We start from the raw sequence: 13,912 nt of genomic DNA, 5'->3' as shown, positions 1-13,912 counted from the left end.
AGGCTGGCCTTGAACTCAGAAATCCACCTGCCTCTGCCTCCCAAGTGCTGGTATTATAGGCGTGCACCACCACCGTCTGGTGGCTAGAATATATTTTCAAGAATTGACTTATTAACACTTTGAATAGAGTTCATCAGCAGGGGACTGTGGCCAAGAAAGACCCAGTTGATGCAGAAGAGTGTAGATCTCCTATAGAGAAAATGACTAGGTGTCTAGAAGTGGGCACTGATGCTGATGTAGTAGCTACTTAGTGATGTGACACAGGGCTGAAATGATGCCTATGGACTTCCAATTTAGAATTACTTCCTCAAGGGTGCCTGGCCCTGGGCGGCTTTCACTGGAGTGTGTAGATGTGCTGAGGCTGATAGCTGAGTGCAGACAGGACCCTGTGATGTTGGAGGGCTGTCACCAAAGCTCTGACACCATGCTGGGATCTAATTGGGTCCTAATCACTTTGGAATATCAATGCATCTTTCGTTCGAGTTTCAGATTGGCATCACTTTCATTTAACAGCTGGCTTTTCTCTCCCGTTGCCAGCAATACCTAGCTTTGGCTTCTGTAAAGGACTTGGAACTGTGCCCATGCTTAGCCTGCTGGCAGCTTACCACAGCGTCCTTTTGTCTTCTCTAGGTGATCAAAGCCATCGAGGAAGGGTACCGGCTACCCCCTCCAATGGACTGCCCCATTGCCCTCCATCAGTTAATGCTGGACTGCTGGCAGAAAGAGAGAAGTGACAGGCCTAAATTTGGGCAGATCGTCAACATGCTGGACAAACTCATCCGCAACCCCAACAGCCTGAAGAGGACAGGGCCAGAGAGTTCCAGGTTTGCCATGCTTACTAATAATGTTGTATGAGGGACCACATCATTTGTGACAGGCAAGAGCAGTGCATCCTAATTCCTCCTTTGCAAAGTCACAGGTTACCTCTGAACTCTGCAACCTGGGTGGCTTCTTCAATTACTCTTTGAGTTGATTGGTCTGTGAGGGAGGGTGGAGGGGTGGGAGTGGGGAAGCATAAAGGTCCCATGGCCCTGGTTCACCAGGAAGTTTCCTTTAAAGAATGGGCTTTCCTGTGAACAGATTCAGGACCCTTAGACACAAGGCTCTCATTTGGTGTAGATGAGGCTAGAAAGGCCTGTTGGTTTAGACTGTTAAGTCAAAAATGATAAGACTCGAGCTTGCTTCAGGGTAGCATTAATCTCTGAAATAACAATAAATGTGACTAAACTCTACACCTTAGCCAGGACTGTGTGTAACTTTACTATTTGAAGAAAGGCATCTTCTACCACGTGGGAGCTATCTTTTTGTCCTCCTCTTGACAAAAAGGTTAAAATGGCTCCCAAGCCTTCTTTCCAGGTCTAGCAGTTTCTTCAATTCCCAGGGTGAATCTCCCCTACCTACTTCCCTTCATCTGTATCCTTTTGTGGGGAGAGGCAAGGGAGGAGGTATTTTTAAGGTCTTTTTTTTTTTAGTATTCGATACTTCTCTTAGCATTTAGATCTGATATGAAAAGCTCTTCAGCCACGAGTACTGCATAATGCCAGTCTTGCGCCAAAGCATAGAGCAGGTTGAGTTACAGCATATATTTTTCTCAGTTTGGAACTTTTTCTTGATAATAGTACTTAAATAATGCCTGTCACTATTGATGATAATAGGATATAGTAGAATATGGGACACAGCTCAGCACAAAATTAGACAAATGTGGTGTTCTACAAAGAGAACGGAGACTTCAGAACAAGCCGGACGGTGACTAACTGACACCCAGTGGAGATATTTTCACCTTGAGGTTTTCTGACTTTGTCAGTCAATTGGAACCCTGTTCCTGAGCCTCGCCTGAAATTACTAATAAATACAAATGATTTGGTTTTTGTTTAACAACAAATGCTATGCCTCTACCCCCCCCCACACTTAATGACAGATATAAAATTCTATGTGGTAATGTTATTAACTCAAAATTAGGAGAATTCGATCTTGTGTACTTTCATTGTAAACAGTTGCTGAATTTTCCTCAGAAAAATTAGACAACTGAACTAACAGATAAAAGAGGAAGGTCAGAGAGAAAAGTTATTGAAACACAAAATTGATTGCTGTAAAATTAGTTTTTGTTACAATATTTATGTAAAAGGAAAATAATACAAATGGAAATAATTTAGGTAAAAAATGAAAGCCTTTCAAGGATTGAATTGATTCTGTAAAAAAAAAAAAAAGCTAATCTAGACCTCACAATAGACCTCACAATAAGTTTCTTCTTCTTCTTCTTCTTCTTCTTCTTCTTCTTCTTCTTCTTCTTCTTCTTCTTCTTCTTCTTCTTCTTCTTCTTTTAATAAGAAAAAAAAATTGTCCTATTTTGAGAACATTATTCCAACTTAAATGTTTATGCACAATCAGATTCAGGCTAAAATGTTGAAATCAGACACAGAATTTCTGTGGTTTTAAGGGGAGAGGGAAGTTTAAGAACACCATTTTTCTGTCCAATAGAGGGGTTATAAAATGCCTCTCTGAAGGGCTAGCCTGTGGTCATTCAGTAGAAAGATGAAGATGACTATAAGTCTCTTAAAAACTCTCGTGCATGGATGGGCGATTCCTCATGGATCTCTACCATGAGGAAAGGCAGAGTGCCCGAGACCAGTCAGTCTTGACTGTCAATCTGACAGTCAACTCCTAGCTTAAGAATGAACAAATTAATGACTAAGTTAAGAAGTGCTTTGACTTTATTGGAATAATTAGCAGAGGAATCTGAGGAGCGTATACCTCAATCCATGGTGCAATCACAGTGCCATTCCCACCACCCCGCTGGTCTCTGCATGTGCTGGTGGGGCATAGGTTGCTGAAAGGAGGATTAACTCTCTGTCCTGGCTTTGTGGGGATGCACACAGAGCATATCTCACACACCTAGCTGAGAGCATGCTGACCTGGAACTCTCTCTGCTCTCAGCTTCCATCACGCCTGGCAGCTGGCAAGCTCCCAATTCTCCTCTCCTCTCTTTGCTTCACTGAGATGTCCATAGATGCTCAACTAATGTCTGTGGTATAAGGTCCCGATTCTTCAAAGACTGTACGGGGATGAGTCACAAGAGCTCCTCCATTCTCTACCAAGTTTGGATGATCAGAGACCTGCTATGAGACTCAATTCCCTGAGCAATCCACCTATAATGAGGGCAATGAAGGAAAAATAAAAAAAAACATGTGTTAATTTTGAATGACTGCTATTCTGCTTAAAACTTTGGCCATTTGTTTCCCTGGCCTGTCTGTCTTATGCAATCTGACTTCTAGCTGTTTTACACACTCTCATTCTCTTTTCAGACCAAACACAGCCTTGTTAGATCCCAGCTCCCCTGAATTCTCTGCTGTAGTATCAGTGGGTGACTGGCTGCAGGCCATCAAAATGGACCGGTATAAGGACAACTTCACAGCCGCCGGGTACACGACACTAGAAGCTGTGGTTCACATGAGCCAGGAGTAAGTACTCAGCGATGTAACACCAAAGGGTAAATCGAGATTTCATAGTATTTGCCTGTTGTGCTTTGAGCTTCATAATCATTCCCCTACTCATTAAGTTAAAAAAAGAAAAGAAATCTGGAATTGTTGTATTAAGTCTTGATGGCAAGTTCAATACCTGCCTCAATGTTTAACATTCCTGAATGAAAGACACACACACACAGCCTTTATATTTTGATAGGCCTTAATCAGCGTAATAGCTGGGCTTTTCCTAACCTCCACTACTGAGAGAATCTACCTCCCGCTGGTAATTCTGAGTTACAACCTACTAAATTTTGTGTTTTATTTTGGCTGTTCTGGACCCAGAGGGTGCTCAGTTGTGGCCTGTGCTCTGGGCCACACTCTCTGAGAGAGGCAGATCTCCTTATCCCCCTCCAGTCCCAAGGCCAGGAATCCTAAACATCTCAGCTTCTGTCTGCCCTGTCCAAACCATTGGCTACCGGTATCTTTATATTAACCAATCAGAACCAACTGGGGGCAGGTTCCCTCAGTGGACTCCCTTGTGTAAACAATTCTGGGGACTCAAATTAACATTAAAATACAAGCAACACTAGGCCAAACCCACCACATGGAATGCCTCTCATTTTGGTTGAGTATAATTTTACACGACCTTTATATAGTACCCGCATTGTTGTTTTGGATGGCTTAATGAAACATGTATATACCTGCCTTGTACTGTACTAAGCGTGGCTGATTCAAATGTGTGTCTGCATGAAGCCTTGAGGAGGAGGTTCTCCGGTACCCTCCATGACTTTCTCTCCCTCTCTCTCGGCCCCACCTGCAGTGACCTGGCGAGAATCGGCATCACCGCAATCACGCACCAGAATAAGATTTTGAGCAGCGTCCAGGCGATGCGAACCCAGATGCAGCAGATGCATGGCAGGATGGTTCCTGTCTGAGCCAGTACCGAATAGACTCAAACAAAACTCTCGAATAGTTTACCTCATCCATGCACTTTAATTGAAGAACTGCACTTTTTTTACTTCGTCTTCGCCCTCTGAAATTAAAGGAAAAAAAAACAAAACAAAAACAAAAAACAAAAATATCTGCAGCGTTGCTTGGTGTAAGAGATTGCTGAAACTGTGGGGCATATAATGAATGACCTTGATCATCAGAATTAAACCTGGAGCCAGTAATTTCTCAGAAGAACTCTGTCCATCGCTGGTGTGTAAAATACATGTACTTATATAAATAAAACTCTGCCTCCGAGTTTCAATGCTGTATTTCCCGTCAGACACACGGCTTTTCAAGTCACCCTAACCCTTTCTCTGTCTGGAATTTCAACGGAAGGATTCCATCTGTGGCATTACCTACTACAGTCATCACTCCTTACCGGAACGAAGACCCGCTGTGCCCCAGGAGCATTGTTAAAGGACTCAATGGTGGCTATCAGGGCTTGGTTTAGACCACAGAAGAAAATCCAGGTGAAAGCCACTTGGCCCGTTCATGCTGCCTCTTCAGTGCCCAGGACACCTGGTGGATTTTTATGACATACGGAGGGGTGGGGGCTAGGAAGAAAAGAAATTGGATTTTTAAAACATGCAAAGTCCCAAGCCCTTTTCCCCCTAACTGGACAAATGAGGTCTCTTTGGGGCTGAGGCTGTGCCATCTAAAGTCTTGTTTGGGAATGCTACAAACTTATCGTAACTACCTTATGGAGAGTGGGCTGAGACAATCCTGAATGGAGAATTTTTATACACATCCCCCTTTAAAGAGGCAACTCCCAAATTTACAAGGTAAGTTGAAAGAACGAGCAAGGATTTTCTGGCAAACCTCTCTCCCCCCCCCCCCCCCCCTTTCTCTCATTTTTTTCCCTGAAAGTTATTTCTTATAGAGTGAGGAATGCTAAATTTGATGCTGTCAAATTATGACAGTTTAGTAAAAACTTTTCTTACAATATTAGTTGTAAAAAGCTTTTCTCTTCCCAAGGGATATATATTTTTTTAAGTATTCCAACAATTTTTGTTTCATCAATGCTTTTGCTGAATCCTAGGAGTTGCTTGTTTTTTTTTTTGTTGTTGTTGTTTTTTTTAATTCCATGCTAAAAGTTGACAAATATAGGTGGGGAATCTGAATTTCTCTTTCTTTCTTTCTTTTTTTGGCTTGTTTTGATTTACAAAATTTTTTTTAAGAAGCTATGGAAATATGGGGGTACGTTGATTTTGGGTGTGTGTGTGTATCTCATGTGTCTGGAGGTTAAAGGACAAGAATATACAAAAGTCAGTTCTCCGTGTGGGTCCCAGGGCTCCCACTCAGGTCATTAGGCTTGGCATCGGGCACTCTTATCCACTGAGCCATCTCACTGGTCCAAGTACTTTGTTTTTAACCTCTGCAGTCCTGTTCCAATAAGAAAGCATTATAGACTTATACATTAAGTGAAAACAGAGTATCGCCTCAAAGCCAGTACTGAAGGATGAAAAGGCCTCCTTTTTTAAAGTCACCAACTTGAGGCTTGACATGTTTTTCTAAACACGGAATGTGTTCAAAGCACAACCTCGCGAAAGTATTCTAACAAGTGAACACAACCTCGCGAAAGTATTCTAACAAGTGAACGTTGTTTACAGTGCTGAGGTCCTTTTCTTTCTCCTTGGCGGTTATCTCTCTGCAAATGGCATAATATGGAAGGTTACATCATTCGGAGGCCGCCTTCCGAGAGAGTCTTACTTAGTCTTAACCATATGCCTGTGGTGGAGTCAAACAAAGCCGATGGAAAGGCCAATAAAGGATGTCCCAAGTGTCTGCAATAATACCCAAGGAGCAGTAAAAGTGTTTACTGCCTCCTGAACTTTTAGCAGTGAGCCATGAGAACAATAGGAAAGCTACACAGTTTCCCAGGGCTCCGAGCCAGACTCTGGCTATGCGGTCTAAAGCCAACCGAAAGTTGACACTGGAAACTCGCCCCATTTTGCTTCCTAACTCGGTTCCTCCACCTGTAAATTAGAGAGATAATGATACCTTCATAATAATAGCTTTCCCGACACGGCGTGTGTGCATGTGAGAAGAGTGCATGTGCACTCTTGCACAGAGCTCCCCAGAAAGACAGGTGCCTTCTCTCCCCCATCTCACCCAGGTTCACCACGTGTTCTCTGCATGTGTCCCAGTGGTCAAAAAGCTGGCTGTTCAGATGCTGGGCACCGGGCAGATGGAGCTTCTTTGCTTGGGTTTATGGGAGGCAGGGAGGCAATATGTATCAATGTTAAAGGACATACTTGTAAAGATATTTGCCTGCCCTATGACTACTTCAAAAGAGCAGCAGTTTTATGTATTGAAGCACACTGCATTTTATTTTATGTACTATAGGCCCTGCACAGGCCACATGGCTTCCTTGGCTTCAATTCTAGAACTCCCTTAATAAAGGAACTAGCTGCTTGACCTCTTACTCTTATGTTAACTAGATATCAACTTTCACAGCCCCTTCCTTCTCACCTTAAATATCCAGCTTCACACCCCCACCCCACCCCCCACACACAATGTCCACTCTGTACTGTGAATTTATTTACATAATAGGTATTTATAATCCCACATCAAATGAAGAAGGGGGTTTGCATCCTGAAGGGCGAAGACATAGCAAAAAAAACCTTTTTATCAAAATGTTGCCTGTGCATGTGACCTGCTTGTATATTGGAGTTTTAAAAAAGGTCAAGCTCATATTCTCCTGGTCCTTCATCTGAACACGTATGCCTGATAAAATCTGTGTATGGTCAAGTTTCAAAAACTACCATTTCTTACTTCCCAGAAAGGACGAGTTAGAAAATATGTTAGGTCCTGTTTCTTTCTTTTCCTTATTTACTTAGTTAGTTAATTTTAGTTGGTTAGTTAGGTTTTGTTTGGTTTTGTTTATGAGATAGAGTCTTACTATGTAGCCTGCCTTGGCCTGAAACTTGTTATGTAGACTAGGCGAGACTCAAACTCATACAGATCCGCCTGCCTCTGTCTCCTGAGGGCTGAGATGTAAAAGTTTGTACTACTAGGCCCAGCTCTCTCTCTCTTGTTCAAATAATAGTTTGATTAGCCAGATGTAGCGGCCCACGCCTTTAATCCTAGCATGTAGTGGCAGAGGCAGGTGGATCTCTTGGAGTTCAAGGCCAGCCAGAGTAACATTAGTGACACCCTGTCTCAAATAATAACAATAGTAGTTGGGGTAATTATACCAGCCTCTATATTGACAAGTGAGTTGTTCTTACGAGTTTGTATTTAAGGTACATGTTAGTGGGACTCAGTACGCACTGAGCCTTGCCACTTTCGTGTGTCCTGCTTCTGTTTGCTAGAAGCGTGCTGTGTAGCTGGTTGGTTGGCTGCTGGCCGGTAATGCCGGCTGACATTTTTGTCTCTCTCTTCTCTACAGGGAATAGACCCTGGTATCTCAGCCTCACAGCCCTTCCTGTTGATGACATAAGCCCTTGGAAGAAAACAGAACACACCCTCCTCGGTTCCTTCTGAAATGTTTTTCTTTGGCTTCTCTTCTACCGGTTTTGAGGCAAAGACACGACAAAACACACCTGTACCTGAACAGCGGGAGAAACGTGTCAAGTCCCCTTCGCCCAGGAAAACAACATCCAGCTTTGGCATCTGTTCTCCAGCTGCACTGAGGAATGTGCTGTCTCAAGGCACCAGCTCTGCAGAGCCCTCGCTCCCGAACTCCTTGTGGTTTTATTTATACGTATTTCCATATTTCATTCCTGTTACGGCCCTGCTGCATCCGTGTGGCAGCAAGTGACCAAAATGTTACAGGTTTTACTATGGACGCCAGGTCAGGCGCCACCATGCAGAACAAAGCCAGTTCCGTAAGCTGCCTCCGATACGCATTGCTGAAGTAACATTTTACCCAGGGTGTGCCATTGCAGTGATATAAATATATTTTTTTTCCTAGACTAAAATATGACCTGAATATCTCTTTTGATGTGTGTACATAGGTGTGTGTGTGTGTGTGTGTGTGTGTATGTGTGTGTGCCTCTGTGTGTGTGTGTATGTGTGTGTGCGCGTGTGCGTGCGTGTGTAACCCCATGCTTAGAACTGCCTGTGAATGTTGTGGAATGCTATACCTGGAGAGTTCTGGTTTATTACCAGTTCAAAGATAAAGAGTCACATGATATACAAGACCAGGAGACCATGTCCGTCCCATTGGGAAGACAGCTTGGAACCGCTACATGTTCTTTATCTGTAAGTGTAATGTGTCTGTCACATTCATCCTCAGAAGCAGTTCTTTGGCAGATGTTTTCACCTTGATGGTGGAATGACTTTTAGATAGAAGCCTGACTCGCCGATTCTACAATGGAGAGAGAAGGGGATGGAATCTGAATTGTGACCCCAGATGGAGAATAAGTCGCCTTTGTTTCCCTGCATAAATGAACTTGTTGAATGCGAACAAATATATGCAATTCATATACTTTTTTGGAGATGAACTTAGATATGTGTGTCAGCCTTGAGATGATGTGTCTGGAGTAATACTTTGTGTCCCAGTGTCACAGAAAAACACATACATGCCAGTGGCTCTTGAGGTTAATGTAGTTGGGATGAAATGGCCTCTAGCAATTCCAGGTTCCCCAATTACATGTGGAAAGTTCTGGTAATTAATATGCAGCTAACCACTTTACCCTTGAAAGTACATCAGTCTTCTAGAATCGGAGTTCTGGTGTATGAAGATTCAGTATTGACAGGATATGTATACCAAACTCCAGCCAGCATACTGCCATTTTACTTAACCTGAGTGGCTGCCTTGCTTATTCTGAGCTATGGTTACAGAAACTGTGGCCATTTATATAAGCTATAACATCAAATCAGGGAATAATAATAAAAAAAAATGGGGGAAAAAAGATTCTGAACCATATATTGTTGAATAAGTAAAGAAAAATCACCAATAAATATTTATTGCATTCTGACAGGGTGTGTGGCATTGTATTCTCATAACTATGCCAGAGTGACAAAGTTAATTCACCCCTTTTGGGGGGACCTTAATATATTTTTAAAGGGATGTGCCTATGCATTGATGCCTGAAAAATATGTGTAAAAAAAAAAATGAAGTTGAACCTCTGAGTGGATCATCTTTCCCAGAGGTCAGATGGGAGGAGGTCAACTTCCGGGTCTGTGTCCAGCCCAGGAGCAAGCGTTGGCCTCGTGAGCTGGAAGGCTACAATCTATTCAAATCTACTAAGCAGCTTCGAGCTGTTCCCTGCACCAAATCAAGCTCTTTCACCACGTGTCTGCAGGCTCTGAGTTATTTTTGGCAATCTTATAAATGGAATGTTCTGGTGTGTTTTAAAGAATAGAGGAAAGGTTGTGTTCACAACATGATTGCTGTGTGTGTTCTGAGACCTCTTGTATTCATCTGTGAAGGGTACGTGTATTAATCCATACACTCCTATAGCCTCAACTATTTGTCTGAAGACACTTAAATTTTGACCAGTAAAGGAAAGTTCTAGAAGCAATATTTTCACTCCTTTAGCACTGTCCAAATAACATCAAGTATTAATAAACGCTGAAGAGTGTATTTATTTTGTATTACTCCAAGTCTGTTGGAATATGCAAGGACTGTGGTTATAATTAGAATGTATAAGGCATATTATAATTTAGTTCATTCTGAAAAAAGAAGTTAGCCGAACATCTCTTGGTTCATACATGTTCCAAATGTTGAGCAATCTTTTGAGTTAGCCATAGAATTTTTCTATTTTGTTTTTTATTTGTCAAGGCATTTTTCTTCCCTTCATGAACTTTAGGTACATATAACTTATGTCATTTATTTATGGTCTTTTATACCTAGTTTGTAAAGTTGTAAAATAGCAAACTAAATGCAAAGAGTTTGCATTTGAAAGTAATAAAGTAGTTGCCGTATACAAACCTGAAATCTGTCTTTGTTCTGTTTCATTTTCTTCAGAGTTGGGGACACATGCTGGGCAAATGTTTCACCAAAGAGCTAAACCCAGCCTCTCTTTACATCAAGACAAACTCTTAGTAAGTTGCTGAACATGGCCTGATACTCATGTGAAAGCTCATGCTAACCTTGAGCTTGGAATCATTTGGCTTCTGCCTCCATAGTAGCTGGGATTATAAGCTTGAACCACTCTTCTTTGATTGGCTTTGGTTATATCTTTTCAATACATGCCATTTGTATGGCATTGCTATAAAATTTGCTTGTCATTTGAGTAAACACAGATTCTTAGCTCCTGATTGAATGTATGCATTGGGAGGATTTCAAATATTTGATTAATTCTTTAATTAAAGCATTTACTTTTTTTGTTTTTTATTTGTTTGAGAAAAAAAAACAAAAACAAAAACTTCACCATGTATGTAACTCAGTTTAGCCTCAAAAATCCCAGCCTCCTGAGTACAGGATAACAGGCATTTGCTTCTATGCCCAGTTTACTAATTGTTATTTTCATTGCCCATGTTCATAGGGTACAGTGTAATTTGATATATACACAGTATGTGAAAAGGCACTGGCTTCTTGTCCCTGCCATTGAAAACCATGCATCAGAAAATCTGCTTTGGAGAGCCTATATTCCATTTTAGACTGTGGACTGAGTCCAGGATGCCCTGCTTACCAAATGACACAGCGCAGAGTAAGATTCTTACCTTAGGCCTGTTTCCTTATTTGTACTACTGATAATTATAGCGCTATGAGTCTTTATAAAAGTTAAACATTTTGCCGTGTTTGCAACAGTGAGTAGGATCTGTGATAGTTCTCAGTCAGGTGGCATCAACTTCTTCAGCACCCATGCCCTCAAGCCTCTCCTTGTCACTGACCCAAGATGCCAAACACCAGACTTTATTTTTGTTTCTTGTTTTTGTTTTCTCATAGAATACATCTCCTCCCTCCCTCCTCCCCCTCCCCCCCAGCCTCTCCATGACTCCCCTTTGAAAGAGCAGGCCTCCCAGGGACAAACACAGCTTAACAAGCTCCAGTAAGGCCAGGGCACGTACTATCACTTCAAGACTGGACAAGGCAACTGAATAGAAGGAAAGTCATCCCACAAGTGAGAGTCAGGGACAGCCCTTCCCCCAACTACTAGGATTCCCACAAGAACACCAAACGATTCAGCCATTCATAAATGCGAAGGACCTAGGTCAGGCTCCTACAGGCTCCCTGATGTCTGTGAGCCCCCATGAGCTCCAGTCAGTTGATTCCATGGACTGCAAGCACCATATTCTGGGCTTTGAATCCGAGATCCACGGATCTGGGCAGCTCCCTACCCCCAGCTATGTAACTGTTACTTTTACATGTCTACATATGTTTTGAAAGGGGAGTCCTATAAATGTCCTCAAAGTCTAAATTGGTTTGGAGACACCAAATCATGAAAGCCTAAGTTTTCAGGGAAATGCTGTCTTCATGACAGTATTACACAAAATGAATATCAGTTGGTAAGAAATCCCTGTTCATTGAAAATCAGACTTAAAGCCATAAAGTGTCTCAGACAAGACCTTGGGAGCAAGAGCTGATTTCAAGAAGGGTATATAGCATATTATAGTCTAATAAGGCTACAAAAGATTGCCATGGCAACTCTTCAATCACAAAGTGATGGCTCCACTCCCCTCTTGATGCATCCAAGCTTGCTATGCAAACAAAGGTCACAACAGAAGGGGATATGGAAAATCATGTTCAAAGATCCATAGCTATCCTTGGAAGACAACTTACTTGGTTTCTACTTTCTCATCACCCAGAACTCAACATATTCCAAATGTGGGTGTTAGGATACTGGGAGATCTACTCTTAAATGTACAGGGAGAAGAGCTGAAACTTGAGGAATGGACCAGTGAGTCTTCCACAAGCACAGGAAGATGGCATATCTGGAAGCCTCAGAGAAGACATCCCCCCAGGAGTGAACACAGCCATGTAGGCTTCATGTAAGCTTTGGGTTTCACTTTTAGTTCATTTCCCAAAGGTCCTTGGAAGGTGAGCCCAGCTCAGTTTGGCAAGAACACTCATATTCTTGTCCCTGTCTGTCACATGTTACTAGGCTTCTAGCAGAATAGATGTCTACACATATCTAACCACAACCCTCTTCTACACAAGTACCTGCTTTGTAGGGTTTTAAGGGTCTTAACCATTCCATTAAAGGGTAGGGAGTTCACAATTAAACCTTAATCCCTGGCAATTGATTTGAAGAGTGTTCTCTTCAAAATAAAAGATACAGCGAGAGTATGAAAAGTCCTACCAACATCCACTCTTTCATTTCTGATGGGTATGGCTTTAAAAGCCTTAATCTATGTCTCCCAAAGCAATGGTTTGGAGCCCATCCCTTCAGTCTTTTCATTTATTTGAGTATTTCACTAACTACTTATCAGACACAGTGCTAAGCTCTGTTTCTGTAATCCTCACAACAGCCCACAAAAGTAAAACAAACAAAAAGAGGAAATTTTTTCACCCCCATCAATAAGTGTGAGCACTGTGTGTTGGGGTTAGATAAGTCCCAAGCCACCTTATTGCTAAGTACTGAACTGGAAAATGAAACACAAGCAAAGAGCGCCTAAAAAGTGGTTCTCAACCTGTGGGCCACAACTCCTTTGGGGGTTAACAAACCCTTTTAGAGGAGTCACCTAAGATCATCAGAAAACATATTTACAGTATGATTCATAACAGTAGCAAAATTACACTTAGGAAGTAGCAGTGATTGGGGATCACCCATGAGGAACTATATTAAAGGGTCGCAGCATTAAGAAGGTTGAGAACCAGTGATCTAAAAGTGGCCCCTCATCACCCTGACATACTCTATGAGGTACCCAAGTTGCTCCACTCAATATGTTTATACTGTCATGTGAGTAGGCTCCAATGAGTAGTGTCAACAACACTAACACACCACTGTTAGCAGTGTGTGTTGACTGTGTTGTTGCCTGGCTATTCTGTTGCTAGGTATGCTATTTTTAAAATTAGGTTGTTATTCTCTCTCTCTCTCTCTCTCTCTCTCTCTCTCTCTCTCTCTCTCTCTCTCTCTCCCTCTCCCCTCCCCCCTCTCTCCCCCTCCCTCCTTCCCTGCCTCCCTCCCCCTCACCTCTATCTCTTCTCCCTATACCTCTTTCCCCTTTCCCTTTTTCCATCTCTCTCCACCCTTCCTCCCTCTCTCTGCTTTGATGAAACAAATGATTAAGTACGATATTTCTCTAAGACAGGGCTTTGTAAGAATTAATCTCTGCATTCTACCTTTTGCTTAGGTATAATCTACTACAGCTAAGATGCTGTCATCTGATATGGAGTGAGGGTAGGGTGGAACAGGGTGGTGATTCTTTTTAATTACCATTTTCATGTTTTGAGGATAAAAGCCACAGGCAACACATCTCAAATGCCATTCTTCATGGTGACAGCCTGTGACATAGTGAGGCGAGTCACAGAAACACGAGATGGGTCCCATGATGACAGGAAGATTAACTGAGGCATAGGTGGCACATCATCTAATAAAAGATTTTATATGAACGCCCAGCCACTT

At 42.2% G+C, this 13,912-nt stretch overlaps 1 protein-coding gene across 3 annotated transcripts in view; it reads left to right on the top strand.

Moving 5' to 3' along the window:
- Positions 1–10,338, top strand: part of Epha4 (EPH receptor A4) — a 143,548-nt gene extending 133,210 nt beyond the window's left edge. Inside the window, exons 15-18 of one of the 3 annotated variants that reach the window (XM_031368115.1) lie at positions 631–824; positions 3,303–3,458; positions 4,282–5,233; positions 7,843–10,338. In XM_031368115.1, coding sequence (XP_031223975.1) covers positions 631–824; positions 3,303–3,458; positions 4,282–4,396 — 465 coding nt within the window. In that variant the 3' untranslated portion in view covers positions 4,397–5,233; positions 7,843–10,338. Of the gene's footprint in view, positions 1–630; positions 825–3,302; positions 3,488–4,281; positions 5,234–7,842 lie in introns of those variants that run through there. The other 2 variants (XM_031368116.1, XM_031368117.1) reach the window with 2 other exon arrangements.
- The last annotated feature ends 3,574 nt before the right edge of the window (positions 10,339–13,912 follow it).

Source organism: Mastomys coucha, unplaced genomic scaffold, assembly GCF_008632895.1.
Source record: "Mastomys coucha isolate ucsf_1 unplaced genomic scaffold, UCSF_Mcou_1 pScaffold14, whole genome shotgun sequence".
Lineage (NCBI taxonomy): Eukaryota > Metazoa > Chordata > Mammalia > Rodentia > Muridae > Mastomys > Mastomys coucha.
This window is presented reverse-complemented; position numbering and strand designations above follow the sequence as displayed.